General features: G+C 44.6%; 1 protein-coding gene across 2 annotated transcripts in view; it reads left to right on the forward strand.

Annotated features, from left to right (window-relative positions):
- Nucleotides 1-23965, forward strand: part of SORT1 (sortilin 1) — a 484851-nt gene that overhangs the window by 195533 nt on the left and 265353 nt on the right. For both annotated transcript variants that reach the window (XM_069238373.1, XM_069238374.1), the window contains exons 9-12: nt 19824-19968; nt 20423-20578; nt 21302-21408; nt 22370-22472. In XM_069238373.1, the coding sequence (XP_069094474.1) occupies nt 19824-19968; nt 20423-20578; nt 21302-21408; nt 22370-22472 (511 nt within the window). The remainder of the gene's footprint in view (nt 1-19823; nt 19969-20422; nt 20579-21301; nt 21409-22369; nt 22473-23965) is intronic.

The raw sequence follows: 23965 nt of genomic DNA on the forward strand, positions 1-23965 counted from the left end.
GTAGATCCCACCACTTTGTCCACTGTCAGGCCTATCTCTCTGTTGCCAGCTTTAACCAAAGTACTGGAAACAATTGTGAATCAGCAACTCGTCACCTTGCTGGATAGTTCTAATTCTCTCCATGTACACCAATCTGATTTCAGGCGTTAGCACTGCACCGAGCCAGCCCTACGTGAGGTCTCAGAGACCATTAAAATTACCCTGGACACAGGGATTGATGCTGTATTGATACTGTTGGATCTCTCTGCAGTTTTCAATACCATCTTGCATGACATTCTTCTCCAGTGTTTTCAAGACGTAGGGGTCTCCCGAAAGCCCTATCTTGGCTTACATCCTTCTTAACCGATAGAAAAACTGTTTTCCTTCCAAAGAGACAATGATCACAGGGGCCGTTCCGCAGGGATCATCCCTTAGCCCTGTTCACTTTAACATCTATATTGACCCTCTGATTTCTCTAATTGACTCCTTTGAAATTTCAACCACCTGTTATACGGATGACACCCAGTGGATCCTTTCTCAAGACAAAGGCTCAACTGGTCCAGAAGTGAACTTCCAAAACTGTCTCTCCAGCGTCATTTCATGGATAAAAAACATCATCTTAAGTGCAGTTCTAAGAAAACGGAACCTGATAAAATCCCTTAAGACATTTTTTCATTCCTTCCTCTCTGCCAGGAAAACTGTAGCATTTGCCCTCGTTACGTCGAGACTCGACTATTGCAACTGCTTATATGCAGGCTGTGCATAGCAGCTAATCTGTAAACTTCAGTTTGTCCAATACGCAGCAGCCAGAGTGTTATTACAGTTCCCTAAATTGAGCGCTGCATCAGTTGCATTAAAAAGACTCCACTGGTTACCTGTACATAAAGAAATCTTGCTCAAGATACTGTTGCTAGTCTTTAGAGCCCTTAAGGCCACAGGCCCAAAATCTGCCAGAGGCAGCCACCACAAGAGCCTATGAGCCTGAGAACACTGAGAGCCTTCAGTGTGAATTTGCTGAGCCCCCCTCCTTCAAACTAAAAACTCGAAGTGGAAGCTCCTTTACAGTAATAGACACCAAAGCATGGAACTAACTGCCGATTCATCTCCGATTTATAAGTGCGAAAGATGTTTTTTAAAAGACTCTGAAGACGTGGCTTTATCCAAGCCTCTGACACACACTGTCATGCCCTTATTTAATTGTTCAGTTCAGGCTGTGGCCAAAGTTTATACTGCTGCTTAGTATAGCACAAGGATGCTCATTTCTGAGTGACAGTGCACTTTAGAAATACCCATTCATTTATTAATTCCTTTGTACTTTTATGATGACATACAAACAAGCCTGGGTTTCATGTAACTGGTATGTGTTATGGAAATACTCTGCCACACATGACGCCACAGACTGCACTGAAGACACTGACACTTTACATGCCGTCTGAGGATCGATCTTGACAAGAGTCTCTCATCCAGTGCAAGCATCACTCTTGAGGAATCTTGGCTTAATGCCCTAAGACTATGATGTTGGCCTTCGAGCTTTGAGGCTATATTGAAGAGGCCTTGACAGTTTGCTCTGGTGACTGTTTGTGAGCCTGCTCTGCATCAAGAGCCCACTTTGGAACCACTTTAGAATGTTGAGCTACAGACTTTGAGCCTTGAAGCAGAGCCATACCTTCTTGGCCCACAGAGACGACATGAAAACCGCAGCTCTGAAGTTGACCTTGATGTAGGTGCAGAAACGGATCTCGGCACCAAGTAACACAACATAGGCCATTGTGCTCCTGGAACAGCCTGGCGGGCAAAGGAAGATTTACAGTAATCTTCAGTTGGACAAGATCCAAGTTTGCCATTCACAGCAGGAGCCAGAACCAATGCATCTTGAGAAAGTTGACATTTGAAGAAGTTCTCGCTGAGGAATTGCATACATTCCCAACAACAAAGATAAGCAGAAGAAACCTGCCCTGTTCCTTAGCTTAGAAACCGTTCCACGCCTCCTCCTTCACCACCACAGTCACCACAGCTTTCACTGGTACTGTGAACTTGTAAAAGCAGACAAGTGGAAAGGTCCTTAGTAAAGGAAAAGTAGAGGGAAATGACTCGGTCTACTCTCCGGATAACACCAACCGTAAACCAAACTATAAGCCCTACCTAGTGAAAGGTTCTCCTCCTGACGACTCAAACTCCAGCACATGCAGTCCTGGAGGATAACACTTCCTTTGACCTTTACCACTCATATATGTCTAGAAAATGTGTAGCATCCCTCTTCTACTTCAGGAGGTAATCTGATCAGCACCACTTCACCAATGGAGAGTTAGGGAGATTTGACGTTGTAGATCATGTCATTGTGCAATTTGGACTTAGTCAGCTGTTCTTGTTCTCTGGCTCTTGCGTTTCTACGTTCAGTATTAACACTTTGTCTAAACTGTTCAGGGAACTTCCTCATAAACCACCATGAACACAAATCCGAGGAAAGCCCCTTAGGCAATTCCAATGAACTGTCAGAGTAATTGGAAGTCTAATAAGCCCACATTCGCTCCCTTATTTGGAGTAATGATGAACCATTCTGAAGAGCAAGATGCATACTGTACTTAAGATAGGTATTGAAACGCTCAAGAAAAACGTTTGCTTGGGAATCGTAGAGTGCAGTTCTAACATGTTTGATGCCATGCACACTTAGAAATTATGACATTATTTGGAAGTAAACTGTGCCCAATTGTCAGTAACGGTTTCCCTGTTAAACATTTGAATAAGAAACTGCAGTACCTCAGTCGTGGTGGCCCTTTCTTCTGACTTCGCGCCTGACCATTTGGAAAAATAGTTGATGAGAATAATGGCATATTGCGTATGTGTTGCAACCTTTTAAAAGGTCCTGGGCGTTGTCAAAGCTGCCCAACATTTGCCATGCAAATTCCGGATAAGGTACTTTTTCCACAGATGGAATTTAATTCATGAAATGTTTGTCACAATTCCTCCAACTGATCAACATCCCTGTATATATCAGGCCATCAATACTGTCCTTAACGAGTGCTTAAGAGCAAACATGTCCATGTGACTCGTGTGGCTAGTCAACATACTCATCCACCCTGGAGGTTTGTGAAAGTAATGGTGACACACAGTCTGCATGTATATTTGTTTTCTGATACGTGCAGCACTTCAAAACAATACTCCTGTAGTTTTCAGCATAGTTGTGCTATGCTAGCTGTGGAACTGAAGACCCTACCCACCCCGCAGGGAACAAAATGTGAACCATTGCTTTGCGATCAGTTTGTAGCACACACTTATCAGCTCAAAATAAATGCCTGAAGTGATTAATGACCCAAGCACAGGCTAACCGTCCCTGTCCTATAACAGTATAGCATCTTTTTGCATCATTGATTTTTCTGTACACATAACCAACTCCCCACTCGTCCCCCTGCCTACTGCCTGGGACAGGACTGCCCACAAACTTATAGGCATTACTATCGACTGTTATAATGCATTTACATCCAATGCATGACTGGTGCCTTTTGACTGCATTTATGGCTTCTTCCTAGTCCATGTGCCATTTCAACTCCACCCATTTACAAAGTGGTTTCCGCAAAGACTCGTGCCTGTGTCAGATTTCCTAACAAACTTTGAATAATATTTGCATAACCCTCAGGGACAACTGTTCTCTGTTGTTCGGTGATAGTGCATCTTCGATCTCTTATTAGTGACTTTGTGGGCATTTTAGGTTCTGAGATCGAATGTGCTAGCTACTCCACTTGAGTCTGGAATAGTTTCCTTTTCTCAGCGGATAAAATGAGACCCTCCTCCCTCTAACCTGGAGCAAATCGTCTCTCAAAACCTTAAAATGGTCTTTAGAAATCCTTGCTGAAAACTAGAATGTCATCCTGGAAACACCTTCCTTTATCATTCTGGTTTTTTAACTGATGGGACGCTGCCTGCTGTAAAACAGATGACGCTGATCCTAGGCTGAATTTTGTCCTCCTATATTAGAACAACCCATAAAAAGTAATCAAATCTGTCAAGAGTCTGGATTTTGCTGCTAGCTCGACCGAGTGATAAGCATGCCATAGGTCCAGGGTGGAAAACATGACAGCCCCATCCAGGAGAGCAGTCAGTTCATTTATCTTGGGGAGAGGATCCCTGTCCATCACAACGTTGGAATTTATTGCTCGTACGAACACACACACATGCAAGCTTCCATTACTCATTTTGACAATCATAGGTGAAATCCATTCTGAAGATTGTTTCTTCAATGATGCCCTGTTTGAGAAGCTCTCCAAGCAGATTCTCCGATTTCTATACCTAATTAACTGTCCATTAGCAGGTCTCAGATTTTGCCAGAGACTGGTTACTGAGGCCTTCGTTGCTGGGCAAGTGCAATAAAAATCTGAAAACCAATGGATATTAAATGTATCATGTAGCATAATAATGTTTTAATAATGAAAGAATGTTGTGTTCCAGATAATTTGTATCTTCAGGCTGCCTGTACATATGGGCCTGTCTTTCTGGGATCTAGAGTTAAAGAAGTGTCTGCTTCATTGGTTCTAGATCTGTACTTGCCTAGGATGCTACTACATTTTTCTGTCCCTGCATGCATTTTCTGTTATTTTATATGTGTGTCTCTGGATACTCTTGTTTCTATTTGCCTTTGTATCTGTACACTAGCTCTGGGTTCACCATAGAAACATGAAACATATTGGCTTTACTAATGTTCATTTTATTAATGTCTCCCAAAGTTTGCAAGATCGCAGAGCAGCGAGTTCACTCTGTGGTTGGGGAGTCTTGGTTCTCCTGTAATATTGTTTCCCATCTTCAGAGAGATTCCTTGCATTTCACAAGATGATTTGGGAGCTCATGTTCCTTGAGACTTTCTCTTTTAGTTTTTGTGGCTTCCTGCATCTTTTTGATTCCTCATGTTCATGCCTTTATGGCAGTGCTGCAAATGTACCTCCAGTTGCAGTAGGCCAGATTTTGGGGGAGCTGTGACAACTGGATCTCTGTTTCCATCCATTCTGCTCTGCTCAGTCTGATGCAGGGTTTTGTTCTAGGAATCTGAGGTTCACCAGTGCTTAAGGGTGATTGTTGCTTCCCTCGAATCCTGGGTAGGAGCCTTTACCCTTGATAATCTATTTCCTAGATGTGTTAGACTTCACAGCAGTAAGAATAGTTTTCTATATGTTTCATCTAGTTCTGCAGGCGACCGTACAGTATAAGCATCATGTTTTGATGGATAAGCTTTCCTGACCTTTTCCATATTGCCAGACTGGATCAGGAATCTTTTTCCACAACATGCACACCCCAGCATAGTTAGGCATTCCCACAGAGGTTCCAGCCTCTGCTACACCTCAACAAGCAGACGTGATTTGGAAGACACATATAGTTCCCTATTGGCAGTTTATTTTTATTCTCTGCTCTTAAGACTTATGTCCACTGTGCCCTCCCTTCCAAATATTGAAATGTTTTTCCTATTCTCTCCAGCAGTGTATTTTTCAAGTCTCTTAAGGACTTTCTTTTTAGAAGGTCAGGGGGAGTTAGACCCTGCCTATCCTTTAGGAAATTGATATCTTTTTATGAGCTACACAGTGAGTGCATGTGGTGCCTGGGCCTCCACCACAACTTCAGATAATGTCCCTGAAGGGCTTTGATGCACACCAGGTAGCCAGGGACAGGGAGGCCAAGCTTTTCCTACGCAAGTTTCCTCAGGAGAATCTTACCTCTAACTTAAAGTAAAATCTTTCAAGAGTGAACTTTTTCCTTTGAGATCTTCCTACCACAAACAATATGAGAGCAGCACAGGATGTATAGGTTTGCTTTCCTCTAACAAGGCAATATCCTCCCCTCTGAAAATATTTAGTAGCTGGGGCGGGAGGGGGTGCAGCTTCCAAGTACCAGAGTTGAGCTCTTATTCTGGTTTTGGATAATTTGGGGCCAGAATTCTCTGCTGCTTCTTCCAGTGCCCGCAGGCTGATTCATTTCAACATGCTTTATGTTAAGCTTTTTGGTTGGTTTTCCCATTGGTTTGCCATTTGAAGAGCCTGCAAAAAAAGTGGGAAACTCATGTCAGTGTGTACATTAAGGCCCTCATTTTAACTATGGTGGTAAAAATCGCCTACCGCTGCAGCAACCGCCGCCAAAAGATCGTCACTGCGGCTACCAGCCGTCCACCATATTATGACCACAGCCGGATTTCTCCCACAAGAATGGCGGAGATCCAGCTGTGGCCATGCCGGCGGATGGTGGTAAGGTGGGGCTGCTGCCACCAGCAGCGCCGTGCCAGTAGACCGCAGCCAGACGTATTATGACCAATAATACGGCCTGGTGGTGTTCTGCTGGCGGTAGCAGTGCCCCGTCCGTCTCCTGCCAGAGGACCCCATGGATCCAGCTAAGTCGGGTCTCCGACAGGGGAGGGGGGTGCTGTGGATGCGGGTGTGTGTTGCGTGCTGAATGCGTGTGTGCATGTATGGAGGTGTGGGTGCGTGTATGTTGTGTTATGAGAGTGCGTGTCTGTGTGTATGTTTAAAAGAGTGTGTGAGGGTGTGTGTGTGTGTGAATGAATGAATGTATGCATGTGTGTAAGCATGTTGGAATGGGTGTGTGTGAGGTTTGGAAAGGGGGGGGTAACTGGAGAGGGAGTGGGGGGAGACCCCTATCAGTGACCGGGAATGTCACTGATATGGCCTACCACCATGTTTTTCGTGGTGTTACGAACGCCACGGAAACCATGGTGGTAAGCGGGGTCATAATCCCGCAGGTGGAACAATGGAGGCCGCCGGGCTGGAGATAGATATCTCCAGCCTGGCAGCTGTTACTGCTGTGGCAGTCTGAGTGGTACATTGGCGGGTTGGCTTCAGCCAACCGTCCAATGTCATAATATGACGGTAAGTACCACCAACAGGCTGGTGGTACTTACCGCCACACTAATGCCAACCGCCGGGGACGTAATGACCCCGAGGTGCCTTATGGGGCTTCATGTTATCACATCCGAGGGCAGAGGCAGTGCTTGAGCAGCATATCCCAGGACACGTGGGGAGCTATCTGAATCTAGTCAGGCCCCTGATAATATATTGAAAAGGTGAAGAACGAATTGGTTGCAAATCCACCATAAGGAGCATTATTGAAGGTACAAAACCTATTCTTTATGCCAAGGAGCACAGTGGAATGAGATTATTACTCTGGAGGTGAAAAACCTCCCCATAATTCACTTTTTAACTATCTATAATTTTCTGTTATGTACAAATCCCAAAATCTTCTCCCCTGGTTTTAACTACTAGCACAGGGGCAGAGGAGTAATGTGGGACCCACACACAACATGGCCTCTCCTTCCTGGCCCAAATATAAAACAAAATCCTTATCTGCCATTGTTAACAAACCCCCACCAGCTTCTGTACCTTCCTTACCCCAGCTGTGCTTCCTGTCAAAGCAGTCAAGCAGTGCAGGCCCTGCGAGAACCCTGACAGCCTCACCTGGAAGGCCTTTATGATGTAGCAACAGCAGGTAATTAGTTTTTGTTAATAACTATTGCTGTATCATAGCAGTGAGTTACCAGATTTCGAATCCAGTGTGAACAATAGAGGTTAGTTGTGGAAGCCATGCATAACAATACAATCATTTGTAAGTCGCTAATAATGAATTATTCATACGTTACACCCTTTCCACTGCATATGTGAAATTGATGTCCCACTACTCCTCTACCCGAATCATGATCTCCAATTTTAACACCTGTTCAATCAAGTATACTTTTTACCACTTCAGTAAATCCAGCATGCCAGTGAGCATTAAACCTACATTATTGCTTGTAAGAAACATATATCTCTAAATGACAATTTGCAAAGTCCCATACAACAAATTACACAACTTAAAGGGTCAATGATTTTTGTTCTTCAAAGAGCATACCAATGTGCAAAAAGGCTGACAAGGCTGATCTCCATATGCACAATGTAGTCCAGTAGTGTGACGCATCCAATATAAGTTAAATTGTATGATAAATTGTATCATGCTTACATATTTAACAAATTGCATGGATTGCCACAGGGTACATGATAACTGCATGACAAAAGCGGTAATATTGTGAGCCCCCACAGGATAGAGTGCTACCTGTCCGTTAATCATGTATTCAGAGGTAGTAAACATTGTACAGTTAACCATACCATACCATTCCAGTAGCATGATACAGCAATGGCATATGTAGAGTGCAAGTATGTAGGTGTCCTTGTGCTAAATCAGCGTGTGAAGTTCCTTCATTTAACATCTTTAGAATGAGTCCATTTTAAACCTAGGTGATTAGACTTCTAGATGAGAAGGGAGTGCATTCCAATGCTTTGCTGCTAGGACTCCAGAAGTTCGGTCCGCATTTTGTTTCAACTTTGTAGAGTGAGATACTTAATCTAGCATTGAAGACTGAACGCACCAAGCTTGAGTTGATATTTGAAGAATTTGGTTTGGAAGTATCTTAGATCTGTCAGATGAACATCTGATGGGTAAAGCAAAAGGGTCTTCAGCAGAACTCTGCTCTCAACTGAGAGCCAGTGTTAATTAAATTGGGCAGAAGGGCAGACTTTACACCTCTTCTTTGCAAGAGCAAATGACCACACGAGCTATGGCGGCCACTAGGAGGAGTAGGAGAGCTCCAGATTCCAACTCATTGGCTGAACTGTTGAAGTTTTCAAATGAGGTGGATGTGCTACAAAATATGCAGTGTTCAAGGCTTATGGCCATATTACACTGTATTGTATGCTGTATATTTTACACAGTATAACTGCTATTTTTTCATGTATCCGGGATTCCCAGCCAGACGGTGGGGAATGATTCAAGCATGTGAATATATATATATAATATACCAGTTTTAGAGGAGTGGATTACAGGTAAGTAACTAATTTCATACATGTGCTCTTTTTACTCCTGCCGTTACGTTGGATGTGGACATTGGCTGTTTTTTCCTCAAAGAAGTTTCAACTCACAAAATACTTTGTGACTTCTCAGATTGTTTTTTTTTTTTTTTTTTGCTGCTATCAGATTGGGATATTCCATTTCCAGCTCTGAAACCATTGTCCTCTTCTCCAGGACTTCTGCTGCCAGTTGCTGAGAGTTCACCTCCTGCGACGGTAGAACACGCCACTAGATCGGTGACCGTTAGCTATGGTGTGCTTGAAGCAACTCCGGTTATATTGAGGATGACTCTTGTGGGAAGGTGTTATGGAGAAAATGCCCTCCAGTTTTGCCATAAATGCAACGTCTAGTTAACGATGGTCCCAACAGCATCAGGTCTGTAACCTCTTCCTGTCTTCAAAGCATGAGGAGTCAACCTAATCGATGTGATCTGTTCACAATGACAATTTGCTACTGATATCTCAGTGCGACTCCGCAGCTGTTTGGATATGAGGATATTGTGGCCGCTGAACAAGAAGCGGCTGGGCCTTTGGGTATTCAGACAGTGCAGAGTCCAAATACTGGATGCTTTATCCTCTGATGCATCATTTATTGAGCATGAAAAACTCCCATTTTGCCAGAGTACAGGCCTTGTGAAATTTTTTTACCCGTGGAGCCTTCATTCCACCATGATGACTCGAATAACAACCCCCTGACCTCTAGGGATTTTCCTGTAAAGTGTCCTCACACCAAGACTGAGCACCGCTTCTAAGCAAGTCTGGCATTGAGTCCTGAGGTGAGCCTTGGGACATTCCTGACCCCCCGCCCCCTATCCTCACCCCCACCCACCCCCATCCCTGCTCCAAAATGGGCCTCAATGCCGAGATTGAAGTCAACTGAAATTCCGCTCACCCTTAAGCTCCCGGAAATTTTCCTACATCCCTCCACTAGGAAAACCCTTACTTTCAGGGACCAACTATCGATGGGCATGCAGTTCTGAGATTTCCAAAAATGTTAGGGACAAGGGCAACAGTCCCTCACCGGAACTCTCTTCCTCCTAAACCCTTCGGCCATTATTTTATGCATTCCTGCGTCTCCTCAACCTTGCACACTACCATCTCCTCCGTAATCGCCACCTTTGTCTACTCCTGCAGACCACTCTTATTCCTATCTAGGTAAGCCCCTATGATCCTCTGGATCCGTACCACATTCTAAGAACACAAGTGGACGAGGATGACCCTGGATAAATTGATCATGTGGACCCCTAGAAGGATCCTTACCTAGAACCCTATTCTGTGAAGAAGGCTCCACACACACCACTCCCCCCCTCCCCCACACACACAAAACAAAAGCTCCCAAAAACATGGTGTATACCATGCAGTTATCCAGGGGATCAATGCAGCACCACAAGGTTAATTGCAACGTGATGGAGGAGGAGTAGGACGACTTTTTAGTTGAAACCCTTTCGTGAACCAAGAGGTCTATTTAGTACTTGCCCATGCTAGAAAACATGATCAAATGCAGAGAGTTCTACTCCATGCCAACAAACCTATCCCCTTGTCACCACGTAATGAGTTGAGACAATCTGTTACAGGAGGAGGTACATGTGGTCCTCAACAAAGGTGCCATGGAGCTGGTGCCCCCTCACCAGCTAGGCCAAGGAGAATATTCTCTGTATTTCCTTTTCCCCAAAAAAGATGTAAATGTAGTGTCTGTCGTTTAACTCTGGCCTGTGAACTGCCACACCCTTTTGGAGCACTTCCACATGACATTCCGCTGCTATGTACGGGTGATCACATGATAACCCTTGAAGCATACTTCCACATCCCCATACATGTGGTGCACCAATTCAAAGATCCATCCATTGGTATCATTACAGCTCCACACCCTTCACATTTTTCCTTACCTCGACGATTGGCTGATGAAGAGTAGCACACACTTAGACAGCAGTGGCTCTATTATAAAGGCTAGGATTCCCAGTCAACACTATAAAGTTGCACTTGTGCCAAAGTAGTTACAACTTTTTCTAGGGGAGGTATTATATTCTATCATTGAAAAAACTACTACCTCCTCCGATAGTGTGGATGGTAAAAAGAAATTTGGATTCATGCATAGCAATAGTGCCACACATGACTGCACATACTCCCACTGCAAGGGTTTCTGGTGATGCAGTGATCACAGGCAGATAGGTAAATGGGAAGATCAAGTTTTAATGCAACCCAGGAGTCAACACACTGTTCTGGGGAGAACAACAAAAACATGTTGCTTGGGCATTCCTTTTCTGGACCGACCACTTCAAATGACCTTTACCACAGATGCCTCACTCTTGAGGTGGGACGCACAGCTCAACCAACTGGGTTGTCTTGTCATGTCAGGTATCTGTAACTCATGGCAATCAGATTGGCTTTCAGAACATTTTACTGTCTTATCGGCGGCAAGACAGTCTTGGTAAAGACAGACAACATAACAGCCATGTATTTACATACAGAAGCAAAAGGTGACTCACTCATCCCATCCATTGGCACTAGTCCAAAAGATTTGGCATTGGGCCATTCTGAAGCAGGACACTTCAACAAGTCCACGAATGGGAGATGAATCCCCAACTACTTCAGCTGTACTTTTACGGATGGGGCACCCTCTTAGTTGTTTGCTACTGTGATACACGCAAAATGTCAGAACTTCACCTCAAGGGACCCACAGTCGAGAGAGTGTACTGTGGATTAATTGTTGAGAGATGTTTGCCAATGCTTTTCCTCCATTTCTTATGACCCCTTATGTGGTGAGGAAAAGGAGGAGAGTATCAATGACCCTCATTTTGGGGGCACCCACTTGGGTGAGACAGCTTTTTCGATGTTGCTGGAAATGTCTGAGCATTCTCATGAAAACCTTCAGCCGAGACCAGATTTATTGACTTAGCACCATTGTTAGCTCAGACACCCAGACATTAGGCAGATAAGTCTGGCAATCTGGTACATGAGGCCTTAGAGTTAGGTTACCCTAAACTTCCAGAGTTGTGTACGCAAATCCTCAGTGAGGCACATAAGTTCACCACACTTCTCTTCCAGGGGATCCTCATCAATAGTCATAAACATTGAATATTCCCGCCCTCGTGCGGGGACCCCGGAGCTTACATAAAATACACACATATAAAGTATGAAATATGCCCGAAAAATATGTATATAGCATTTTTAGTAGACAACATTTTCATACTAAACTTATATATACGTGTGTAAAACAGCAATGCAGACTACAATCATAAACAGGCTAAAATGCTTTATTTCTATGGAGTTTTTTTTTTTTTTTTAAATCAGTCCTTTTCAAAATTACGATAAGAGAAAAAACACTTTCCAAAGCCCCATAACTGGGCCTAGGGAGAGAAGCAGTAGCAACATCAGAGAAAAAAACTACATTGAAAACAATGGAGCATTCTTACCCAATAGGCTGCATGCAGGTTAACACAGGAGAACCATAAAAATTCTGGCACCGTGCCTTTAAGACCCTGAGCACCTCCAGTATCCCACCATGCCTCAGGGGTGAAGGAGAGGTGACAGTTGGTTCACAGTTAGGTCAGTTCTTTTTTCCGGCTTCTTCTGAGAGGATCCTTGAGCATTGAGCTCTCAGTTTTTCTCAGAAAAATACTTCAAAACAGCGTTTTTTCTGCTTTCACTCGACATTTAACACCTTTGTCTGAGTCAAGAAACTTTTTCCTGACTGAAAAATGCCTTCTCTTTTTGTGAAGTGCCCTTCCTGTGGGAAGAAGAAGGCCCAGTCAGATCCACGCACTCTCTGCATTGTGTGCTTGCCTCAGAGTCACTGCCCTGACACTTGCAGACACTGCAAGAACATGTCAAAAAGGACTCTGAAGGACAGGGAGAACATCAGACTTCATGGTCTTCATGAGAGGCAGAAGACATCGAGCTCTTCGCTTCCCAGGCAGCCAACAAGCCATTCTCAGGAGAGACAGGCTAGATCGACGTCAGCAGGTAGGAAGGTACCTGTTTGTTCCCCGTCGACGTCATCGCTGCCACCGTCACACCGCCATAGATCGCCGTCGACGGCGACCCGACTGACGTCGAAGGAACATGTCCACCACAGGGGCAGATCTCCGTCGACGGTTACCCACCGATCGACGTCAAGCCAGCATCGGCGTGCCCATTCGCCATCGAAGGCCTCGCACCCCTCGATGGCAAGGAAAACGACATCGAAATCACCTCAACGGCGAGAGCGAAGACATCCGCCGTCAACGGCCCATCTCTCGACAACGAAGCACACGACATCGAGCAGGTCGCGGTCAAGGGATCGCCGGTCACCGTCGAGGCACTCGATGTTGAGACCAGAGCAACCCACGTCACTCCCTTCGTTGTTGCAGCTGTCGACGTCGACACAGGTTTTGCCTGTCTTGCAAGGAGAAGAGCGTCGGCGTCCGCCGGCGGATAAGACCACCCCAACATCTCCGGTGGTCTCCATAAGGAGTGGTTCATCTGGGCGGTCGAGAGCTGCATCGTCTGGGCATGTCTCGCCCATCAACTTGTCGCCAAGGTGGTTGGAGAGCCTTAATAGAACGACTGCCTCCCCAGACTCGCAGTACTCGAGGATGTACTCACCTTCGGCCTCTCTCCCGAGAACTCCATCGCCAACAGCGCGGGCAGGATGGGCTCGTTCTGCGTCTCACCTGTCGGCCACGAGGCCTCGACGCGCTGCTACAGCATCTCGGAGCAGGTCACACTCCCAGAGACGATCTAGATCACGGTCACGCCATCGCAGAAGGTCTCCTTCTTGGTCATCGTCAGGGTCCTCAGTAAGAAAGTACACCCCCACCTTAACGGATTCTCCACCAGCTAGAGTTTCCCCGTGGACGATATCGCAACCTTTAACGAGGTGCTTCTCAGGGGAGCACAAAAACGAAATATAGAGGTCCCGGAACCTTCAACCTCCTCATCCGTGATCTTTGAACCCCTGCAACATAGAGCGGTTTCAAAGAAATTGCTACCGCTAGTGCCTGGTCTTTTACAACCAACCATGGACACCTTTTTAGCACCAGCCACCCTCAGATCAGCTCCTGCTAGGATCTTGAAGAAATATAAGGCACCTGAGCAAGATCCTTTGTTTCTCAGGACTGATCCACCGCCGGACTCAGTCATATTGGCCGCAGCCCGGAAGACGCACTCAGTGGCATCATCCTCCACGATTCCACCGGATAAAGAGAGTAGACACCTGGACTCTCTGGGGAGGAAGATGTGTGGCACTGCGGCTTCCATGATGAAGGTCTCCAGCGCTTCCGCACTCCTAGGCAGATATGACCGTTCACTCTGGGACTCACTGAGCAGGTTCGCAGAGAAATTGCCTGGGGAGGACAGACAAGATTTTTAAGAGATCCTTCAGGAGGGGTGCCAGGTCTCCAATCAGGTCATCAGTGCAGCAGCAGATGGGGCAGACTTAGCTGCACATGGTTACGCGCATGGGGTTTGTGCGAGGAGGTCTTCCTGGCTGAGACTGACAGGATTGAAGCAGGAAGCGCAGCAGCGTATCCTAAACCTTCCGTTCAACGGAAACTCGCTTTTTGGAACCCATACAGATGAGGAGATGGCGAGTATGAAGACAGAAGTGGACACCATGAGAGCAGTGGGCCTGGAGAGAAAAAAGGACTTCAGGCGAAGGTATAGACCTTACGTCAGGCGCCCTTTCCAGCAGAGGGTTCAAACCCCTCATTGGTCCCAGAGGCCACAACAGAGACAAGGGCGCCCACTTTTCCAATCTCGTAAGACCACGAGAGACCGAGGGTCAAGCAGGCCACAGCAGTCCACACCCAAAGCTCCGGCAAAGCAATGAGGACTCGCTTCCCTTAACACCGTGCACCACTCCGGTGGGGGGGAAGTATCACAGCGTTCATTCACGAGTGGCGTGGCATAACAAAAGACAAATGGGTGCTCAACATTGTAGAGAATGGGTACTCTCTTCTTTTCCGACAACCTCCTCCTCACTTGCCACCAACCAAATGCAATCCGGCTCACATGAGCCTATTACGCAAAGAGGCTCACGCCCTTTTACGGAAAAAAGCAATAGAAAAAATCCCAGTCGTGCACAGAGGGAAGGGAGTATGCTCCCGCTATTTTCTGATAGCAAAAAAAGGTCGAGAAGGAGTTTTCAGACCGATTCTGGACTTACGACTACTGAACAAATACATAAAAAAGCAAAAGTTCATGATGCTGGCTCTCCACCAGATTTTCCCTCAGCTACATCGAGGAGTCTGGATGTGCTCCATAGACCTGCAAGACGCGTACTTTCATATCCGGATCATTCCCAAGCATCGGAAATTCCTACGCTTCCGGATAGCCTCCCAGCACTATCAGTTCAAAGTGCTTCCATTCGGCCTGAAATCTGCCCTCGCGTTTTCTCAAAATGCGTAGCAACGGTAGCGGTGCATCTAAGGAAGCAAAAAATCTTCATTTACCCATACCTAGATGACTGGCTACTGAAAGCCTCCTCTCCGGACCAGGCGAGAAGCCATCAGGACATTGTGCTCAGTGTTTTCAGGTCTCTAGGTCTACAAGTCAACTACCAAAAGTCCTCCCTGATTCCAACGCAAAAGCTCCACTACCTGGGAGCAATACTGGATACAGAGCTCGAAAGAGTGTATCCTTCGGAGGAACGACTTATCAATAAAGAGAAAGTGTCAAGACCTTCTGAAGTCCGACGCACCTACTAGTCAGGTGACATCTCTACTGGGCTCCATGGCCTCATGCATTTTCATTGTCCCGAATGCCAGGCTACATATGAGGCCTCTTCAAGAGGCACTGGAAAACAACTGGAACCAGAGCACAGGCTGCTGGGAGGACAGAATGCGACTTCCGATAGGAGCACGACAATCGTTGCAATGGTGGATGCACAGACCTCACTTGTCAGTAGGAGCTCCGTTTCACCAGTTAATCCCGTCCGACACTTTGGTAACGGATGGGGGAGCTCATCTGGGTTCCCTTCAAGCTCAGGGCCTGTGGTCCGACAACGAAAGAGAGTACCACATCAACCTGCTGGAGCTCAGAGCAGTCCATCTGGCTCAAGTCTTTTGCTTCATCGATTCAGGGGAAATCTCTTCTAGTGCAAACGGACAATACGACGACAATGTATTATCTGAACAGACAAGGAGGAACGAGATCCCTGCCCCTATCTCGAGAGTCTTAGGCCATCTGGCATTGGCTCTTAGCGAGAGGAATGTCGCTTACAGCAGTTCACCTACCAGGGCAACAAAATGTGGAGGCAGACTTCCTGAGCAGAAATCTCAAGGACGCCCACGATTGGGTCCTTCACGACGAGGTCGCCTAAGACATCTTCGCTCAATGGGGTCGGCCTCAATTGGATCTCTTCGCAGACGAGGTAAACAGGAAATGCCCAGACTTCACGTCCAGGTTCTACCGTCCGGGATCTCGAGGGAATGCCCTGTTGATCGACTGGCCAGGGATATATATCTACGCTTTTCCACCGATCCCCCTCATACCTGCGGTGATCAACAAACTCTACAGATCCAGCACCAGAATGATTCTCATAGCTCCGCAATGGCCTCGTCAGTTCTGGTACACAGATCTCCTCAACCTATCGGAACAGCCTAAGAGGCTGCCGTGCAGACCGGATCTCCTTTGCAGGCTGGGAGGCAGGATACTTCACCCCAACCTTCCCTCTCTGAGCTTGACGGCATGGCTCCTGAATTCCTGCAGTATGGGCACCTAGGGCTCTCGCAGGAGTGCATGAACATCTTAAAGGAGTCCAGACGGCCTTCCACGCGGCATTCTTACGCGTTCAAGTGGAAGAGGTTCTACATATGGTGTCGTCAGCAAGGTCAGAATCCTATACTGGCTCAGGAGGAGGTCATACTGTCTTACCTACTCCATTTGGCAAAATCGGGTCTGCAAGTTTAATCTATTAAGGTACATTTATCTGCCATTACAGCCTATCGTAAGTCACCTTCTCAGGAATCCTTTTTTACAAGACCAGTAGTCAAGGATTTCTTAGAAGGTTTGAAAAAAGTTTTTCCACCCATTCGGAAACCCTCCCCTCCATGGGAGCTGAACATAGTACTATCGAAACTTATGGGCCCTCCTTTCGAACCTATACACAAAGCCTCTTTGCAACACCTTACGTGGAAGACAGCTTTTCTGGTAGCCATTACTTCCACGAGGAGGGTCAGTGAAATTCAGGCTTTGTCCTCCAAAGAACCATACACAGTCTTCCACGAGAATAGAGTGGTTCTACGAACTCATCCATCATTCTTACCGAAGGTGGTGTCAGATTTTCACATCAATCAGACTATTTCACTACCAACTTTTTTCCCCAATCCGGATACTCCGGCGGAGAAAGCTTTGCACTCCCTAGATTTGAAAAGAGTGCTAAAATTTTACTTGGACAAAACCAAACTAATTAGACATTCCAACCACTTATTTGTAAATTACGGTCATTTGAGAACAGGCGAGGCAGCCTCAAAACGAACCATATCTAGATGGATAGTTTCATGTATTGTTACTGCATATCAATTGGCTAACAAACAACTACTTGCTAGGCCTAGGGCGCATTCAACAAGAGGAAAGGCCGCTACGGCTGCCCTCCTTAATAATGTTCCAATCTCTGAAATTTGTAAGGCTGCTACATGGAAGTCTGTACATACATTTACTAGGCATTACTGTTTGGACTCAGATGCCAGAGCAGACGCCCAAGTTGGGCAAGTATCTCTGAGAAATTTGTTTGCATGATACATATCTATTCCTGCACTTCTATTAGACAGTCCGCAGAGTTAAGAGATGGGCTTGCTAATCTATTCAATGTTTATGACTATTGATGAGGATCCCCTGGAAGAGAAGGATAAGTTACTTACCTGTAAATCCTAGTTCTCTTCCAGGGGTATCCTCATCAAAGTCATAAACAACCCACCCTCCTCCCCGGACGCAAGTCTCCTAGAAGTGCAGGACACGCTATCTTTCGTATCTGCTGCACAACTTGCCACCGTAAAAAAATACTGACCTAACTGTGAACCAACTGTCACCTCTCCTTCACCCCTGAGGCATGGTGGGATACTGGAGGTGCTCAGGGTCTTAAAGGCATGGTGCCAGAATTTTTATGGTTCTCCTGTGTTAACCTGCATGCAGCCTATTGGCTAAGAATGCTCCATTGTTTTCAATGTAGTTTTTTTCCTCTTTTTTTTCTCTGATGTTGCTACTGCTTCTTTCCCTAGGCCCAGTTATGGGGCTTTGGAAAGTGTTTTTTCTCTTATCGTAATTTTGAAAAGGATTGATTTAAAAAAAAAAAAAAAAAAAAAAAAAAAAAAAACTCCATAGAAATAAAGCATTTTAGCCTGTTTATGATTGTAGTCTGCATTGCTGTTTTACACACGTATATATGAGTTTAGTATGAAAATTTTGTCTACTAAAAATGCTATATATATATTTTTCGTGCACATTTCATACTTTATATGTGTGTATTTTATGTATGCTCCGGGGTCCCCGCACGAGGGCGGGAATATTCAATGTTTATGACTTTGATGAGGATACCCCTGGAAGAGAACTAGGATTTGCAGGTAAGTAACTTATCCGTCTCTACTATGCAGCAAAGTAGAAACGATTTGTTCATTGCTATTTGTGAAAGCAGAGCCTCCCCCACAAAAGAAATGCATCTTTGTAATACATTACCTGCTATCTTTTACATGTGCAAAGAAGCGTGATTGATGTACTGCCAATTCTCTTACTACTTGGTGCAGCAGCAGCCTATGTGCAAAACAGCAAACATTTGTCTCTCTAAGATACTGTTAGCCAAGACCTTCAAGAAGCACCTTAAAGGTGATTACGATTTTCTCCAGCGCCAATCTGGAACTTGAACATAGTCCTAACAAGACTGATGAGTTCTCCTTTCGAACCTCTAAATTCTTGTGACGTGCAATTCTTGTCTTGGAAGGTAGCCTTCTTGCATGTCCTGAGTGTGGAGGAACCCTTTTTCTGGTGCAAAGAGATAGTGGTTTTGAAAAAAAAACACAAATATTTTTTCTAAAGTTGTTGAATTTTTGGATGTAACCCTGATGACTGAGTTGCCCATTTTCTTTCCACACCCAGAGACTGTGGGAATTACACATAGACCTCTTGTCAGTAGAGCACTGATGTAATACATTAATAGATCTAAATCAGTCCGTAAGACAAAGCAACTTGTTGCTTTTGAAAAACCTCATACAGGCAACCCTATTTCCGAGTGTGGTTTTGCAAGACGGATTGCTAAATGCATGCAAATTTATTGTGCTTCGGCCAATTGTATGCGAGACGTCCATTTGAAAGAAGGTAACTACCATGGCTTTCCTAGGGAACATTCCATTGCAGACCTATGTAGGGCTATTACCTAGTCAACACCCATATGTTTACTAAACATCAGAAGGCTTTAGTTGGCAAAACAGTTTATAGAACTGAAGTTCCAAATATCTACATCATCCACTCTCTAGGCACTGCTTAGGGGAGGTACTGCTTTATAGTCTATTAAGAGCATGTGTATCTAAAGCAATATATGCTGTGAACTAAAAATCTTACACTGTAACCATGTGTTTGTAGCTTGTAGTGCTGTGGATTCACATTCCCCCTACCCCCTCCTCAAAGCAAACAATGATCCAACATGTTTTCCACTTTCTAGCCTTTTACAGTGAACAGCACATACTTTGTCTTAGTTCACTCCACTCCACTGACATTAGTTTTCTGCTGAGGTAAAACACTCTTCAAAGGAAAACAACTTGCAAACATCCGCACCCAGCACTATAGGGCAGGGGTTTGCAGAGCATGCAAATCTACAGCACTATAAGCTGTGAACATAATATTACAGGATAAGTAACATTTTCCTTCATCAGCAGCATACACATAGGCTATGTTTCTGCTTCTATTGTTGGAGCTCAGAGTTCTGTGAGCAGTTTCCATATGCAAAAGTTTTTTTTAATAGGCATAGGCAAAGAGGCATTGCATTTAGAGTATTTCTTTTCTTTGTAGGGAAATACACGACGAATCCACGTCTCGCAGGATCACGGTGACACATGGACCATGGCACAATTGCCAGCAGTGGGGCATGAACAGTTCTACTCCATTCTTGCAGCTAATGATGACATTGTGTTCATGCATGTGGATGAGAAAGGGGGTAAGGTGTTCATTCATGTGGCAAAGAGTCTTTGAAATGTGATGATGCATGGGGATTTGCAGGTGGGTTAATAGAATATGGTGAATGGATAAAGGTCTGCATGCACATCTATGCAACCAGTACATGGTTTTCAAATATGTTGGTGTGAAAGGGATGGTGTAGGCACTTGGCTTTGAAGGAAATAATGACCATGACAGTGATACATGACAGACCTGCAGCTGCAGGGTGTAGAATGGGGATAATAGTCTGCTGTTGTAGGATTAGCGGTTGATCAGGGTAAAAAGGCTAGAGCTATAACAGCATAAAGGCCTGTGAAATAGCATGGGGATGGTAGCTTGGATGCTGTGATGGGCACCTTTCATCCAACTTGTGTATTTTTGTCTAAATATTTTTAGAGGTGACTAGTCAGCTTTTTCATATTATGGTAAGGTTTTGTACATTTCTTTTGCATTAGAGTCTGGTTATGGCACGATCTACACCTCAGATGAAAGAGGTATCCTCTACTCGAAGTCCCTGGAGCGGCACCTGTATACGGCCACCAGAGGAGATACTGATTTCACCAATGTGACTTCTTTGCGCGGGGTCTTTATCACCAGTGTGCTCTCAGAAGGTACCTTTCTCTGGCCTTGTTATGACCTGGGTATGGTTTTCCAGGAGATAATCACCTCAAAGCGTATGTTGTGAAGTAATGTGATCGCACACCACTGCCTGAAGGGTGTGAAACCTTCTGTAATATCCTTTTTTACAGCAACAGACTTGGCACTACCTGTGGTGATTTGCATGGATCTCTAGCTACTGCATAGAGAGAGCTGTATTCTACAGGAGTCATCAAACATTGCCTGCTCTCTGACTTAACTGTTTTCCTACTGAGACTTCCATCTGTGCTAGTTTCATTTTTGTATATTTTCACCTACTAATTATTTTATTTTATTGTTTCCTGTTCAAACCATTTGTGTATCCAGTCCTTTATTTTTGGCCCTTCTGTCTTCCCACGTCTTCCTCTGTCATGTCTCCTGCTTTACTTTATTCCATTCCATGCCTTGTCTGCTATTTTTTTTCTCTTGTGACTTTTGTTTAACTCTTTCCCTTCATTTGCTTTAACTTTTTCCTAGGAGGTCTGTTCTTTCCAATACCGTGTCCATTGCCTGCCTTAAAATGTCTTGAACATACTGCTTATATTGGAAGCTGTGTGGTCAGTGCTAAATGCTTTATTTATGCTATAAGAGGTCTCTGTACTTCTTGGCTGTGTCGCAGATGGTGTCTTTATCTGTGCAGTAAGCTGTGTCCAGTCTAACTTACTCAGCGAATTCTCGTTTTCCACCTATAACTCCAGATAACTCCATTCAGTCTGTGATCACGTTTGACCGGGGTGGGGAGTGGAGCCCACTGAGGAAGCCAGAGCGCAGCACCTGTGATTCCACTGCTAAGAATAAGGATGAGGTGAGTGTCTGGTATGGTCCTGGCAGGAGGCGGTGCCACTAAAATGGCCCTCCATGGTGATGGTAATAGTGCATTGTTTCTTTCTGGTAATTGTGGTTGGTATATTGTCATTGCGAGTGATGTATCATGATAGTCCTAGATGGGCGGGAGCTGGGATAATGCTTATTGGTGGTGGGATTGCGGTTCTTCTAAACTGTGTGGTCGTGGAGTATATTTTGTAGTGGCAGTAGTTGACGGTGGTTCAAAACACATTGTTGTGCTTGTAGGCAATGTGCTTGTGCTTTGATACTCTGATTCTTGTTTGGCGCCACAGCTAATGGTAGTTGTGACATGACCCTAACCAGAAATCCTGTTGACTTGCAGCTGTGTTTGGTTGTGGGATACTCCCTGCAGGTGAAGTAGTTGTAGAGATGTTCTTTTCAGGCATGTTACCAGTTAATAGTCTATGCAGATGGTGTGGTTGTATGATGGTTTTCAAAAGTGAACCTAGTGGAATGCTGCCTGCAAATGTTGTAATTGTGGGAAGGGCCCAAATGGCCAGAAGGTATTCTGAGTGCACTGACAGACCCAGCATCGTGAAGCTGGAGACATTTTTCCACACAAGCCTGTATTTTGTACCCTCCCTTAGTCACTGCTTCTTGGCTACATTAGTAACTAAAAGTATGATTTTAACTTTGCTGTTTTTTTCTATACTCTTTTGTCAACACTCAGTTCTCCGTGGCCTCAGTGAACACTTCTATTGTGATTCCTTTGCTCTTTGCTTGTCCTGCCATGCTCCCTATCAGTGATCTTAGTGCTCCTCCTTATCCTTTTTTAACTCCCTGCTTACAGTGCTTCTCTGTTGTAACTGTGTTCTTTTTCTTCAGATAATCTGCTTTTTCAGGACCCTGTTATTCTGTGTTCTTAGCTTTAATATTCTGTAAACACTCAGCCTAATTAACCTTTCTGCTCTTTTTTTCAGTGCTCTCTTCACATTCACGCTTCATACAGCATCTCCCAGGACCTGAATGTCCCCATGCCTCCTCTCTCTGAACCTAAAGCTGTCGGGATAGTCATAGCTCATGGTAATTATTTCTTCCTCTGTCTTGGAGGTGATTTTCATGCTGTAGCCAAGGGAGCTAGAGTTAACTTAAAGCAGTCGATTGTATGTGTTTACTTAGTATTGCCCATTTAAAAAAATTCTGTGCTCAACAGGGCAGAACGTAAGAGTGTACCAGAAAGCAGGAGTTAAGCTTTAAATCACTTAAGCATGGATCTGTTTGTGCTGCAGAGGTTTATGACTCTCGGTTTGTCTTGCATATTGTTCATATCATCTAGGGGAGCCCTTATAACCCCGATGCATCAGGGCCAATGCACAATACAACCAATAGATTTACACAGAGGGGATACATAACCATTATTATCTCATCAATGAAATACCCTTATTTACACAACATATACAAAAAACTTTTATACATATACTATAACATATAATTAGTGAAATATTTAAAACAACAATTTATTGCACCAAACTTTTCCATTTATAGTTCATAAACAAATCCGCTGCTAAGCCCTTTCCTCAGGTAAGCAGTCTTTGGAATGAGGTAGTCCTTATTTTTAGTACCGACTTTAGTAGGGTATTACTTCCTGTTGTTTTATGTCTGGTACTGTCATATTCTTCCTTTTTATTTGATAATTAACTTGATGCTCCTCATTATTGTGGTCGACGCGTTTCGGCCTTCCATCTTAGGGCCTCCTCAGGACATCGGAAAAAGGTACCTATATGTACAATATTACACAGATTTACAGAAAATTACATACCCATATTGTTTTCACAAAGCCATAGTTGACCGTGCCACCAAAATCCATCAGGACTCTGTTCACCATTATCAACATGCCACTTCGAGCAAAGCCTCCCACAATTCTCCGTAAGGATACTTTCTGGGGTATCCTTAAATGATGTATCTCATTTATTTAGTAAGGTGACGTTCTCATTCTCAAACTATTTAATCACCATTCGTGAGCATGCATTAGTACTCCAAGTGCTTTAATATTGTTTTCTCTTGTGATGAGTCAATATTTGTGAAAATTAGCACTTTAAAAAAAAAGTTGTATATATAACCTCTATTTTTTATGTATGTGCATGATTCTCTGGCTGACCTTATTATTGTCATGATAATCTGTTTTGTCACAATCCGGTTGACCACTCCTTTAGTGACTTTGTTTCCTTTATCTGTTATCCACGGGTATTTCATACATTCACTAAACATATATGTAAAAGTACATCATAAGTACTCTATCTTTATATCTAACATTAAAGTACACTATTGACCGTGTTTGTACTTACGGTTTCTTTTGTTGTAAATCCAAGTTTTTTTCACGCCCGCATATCACGGACTCGCTACAACACCGTCTACATGTCTGTGTTCTATCTGGACTTCCGGATTCTAGCCTTTTCCTTAGTTACGAAGGGACGCACACCTCTCTTTCAATATAAATAGATCAGCTACGTGTTTTGGGGGCGGCCATCTTTGAAAGGCTACGCTTCCTATCTGCATCGTGCTACACTCATGAGCAG

The sequence above is a fragment of the Pleurodeles waltl genome, chromosome 6 (assembly GCF_031143425.1).
Source record: "Pleurodeles waltl isolate 20211129_DDA chromosome 6, aPleWal1.hap1.20221129, whole genome shotgun sequence".
Classification (NCBI taxonomy): domain Eukaryota; kingdom Metazoa; phylum Chordata; class Amphibia; order Caudata; family Salamandridae; genus Pleurodeles; species Pleurodeles waltl.